This window comes from Larimichthys crocea, unplaced genomic scaffold (genome assembly GCF_000972845.2).
Source record: "Larimichthys crocea isolate SSNF unplaced genomic scaffold, L_crocea_2.0 scaffold77884, whole genome shotgun sequence".
NCBI lineage: Eukaryota > Metazoa > Chordata > Actinopteri > Sciaenidae > Larimichthys > Larimichthys crocea.
Window position 1 is genome coordinate 1 of NW_020860298.1, and position 1,288 is coordinate 1,288.

Consider the following 1,288-nt stretch of genomic DNA (forward strand, 5'->3'; position numbering starts at 1 on the left):
ACTAACTCCTGAAGATATCTCATCATCTGATGGTGGTGGTTCACGTCTTTTGGATGGTCGTGAAGGCATTTCATTTCTCTCAGTAGGATGAAATGTCTCCTCAGCTGATGTTTCTATGGAAATTAAAATCCAACATCATCATCATCAAAAAAAAAAGTTTACTTAACATGTACTATATAATACTGACAATACATTATTTATCTGTCATTTGTGACACTAAGGGCTTTTAATTCTAATTAGTGCACTATATGCATTAAACCATTAAAGTGTTATTTTCTGTTGATTCCTGAAATTAATGATGGTAGGAACACAACTGAATGTCCAGAGCCAAGTGCCTGGCCTTTAAGGGTTTACTTTACATGAGTAAGCTACACAGTGTTCCCCTTGTCACAACCTCACTTTGAAAGTAAAATGGCCACTGAGTTGAAGTTCTGTGACTTCACCGCTGGTTTATGATAAGGGAGGCAAACTGTAGTTTTTCATCAATAATTTACTGACAATACACACCATCACCACTGGGACAGTTTCCATCTTGGATGCTCGGGTCTTCCTCATCACTGTCCAGGACTTTTTCTGTGGAAATCATACAAAGCACAGCTTGCTAATGTAATCAAACCATCTAGTTAACATAGAATAATAAATTAAAAAGTAAACTGAAATAAAATACCATCTGGTTCTATCCCAATTTCATCCAGGTTTTTGCCATGAAACTCAGATAATCTTCCTTGCTCGAGTGCCATAAGAACTTTGCTGATCTTGGCCAGTTGCAGGGTCTTCTCAGGGAGTCGATAGAACTCCCGATGGACTCTTATATCATGTCCAAGAAAATTGGCCAGCTGGTCCATCTCTGTGTCTGTCATGTTCAGCACAGTTGAAAGGGTAGCAGCATGCTTTCGTAGTTTGGTAGATGTCAGTGCCTTGGGACACTTTGCACCACACACCTTCGCAAAGCCACGGAGGCTGTCTGAACCTCGGAAATGTGTCATAGCTTCAGGTCTTGCAAACATATAGCCATTGTCCTTTAGAACCCCACAGGCCTCTCTCTGCTGAACAAGGAGTTCTAATGCACCCAGCATTTTTGGAGTCAGAAGAATTGGAACAGGGCGACCACGTTTTCCTCTGATGACAATCCTTGAGAAGTGTCTGCAGAGTTTTTTTTCCACTTCGGAGAGTGCCCAGTCTACATCCTCATGTGGATCAGAAGAGTCTCTTGATGAAAACGCAGATAAGGACATGCTTGCCACCTCTCCTTCCCTGCGCCGGTTGAAGAGAATGATCTGGGCCAGAG

At 41.8% G+C, this 1,288-nt stretch overlaps 1 protein-coding gene across 1 annotated transcript; it reads right to left on the reverse strand.

Moving 5' to 3' along the window:
- Positions 1–6: 6 nt before the first annotated feature.
- LOC109140953 (uncharacterized) lies at positions 7–1,282 on the reverse strand (the record flags this gene model as incomplete). The annotated part of the gene is made up of 3 exons (XM_027276997.1): positions 668–1,282; positions 508–573; positions 7–113 (listed from the first exon to the last, which is right to left on the reverse strand). Coding segments are annotated over exons 1-3 (741 nt in total), but the record flags the coding sequence as incomplete, so codon positions are not given.
- Between the last annotated feature and the right edge of the window lie 6 nt (positions 1,283–1,288).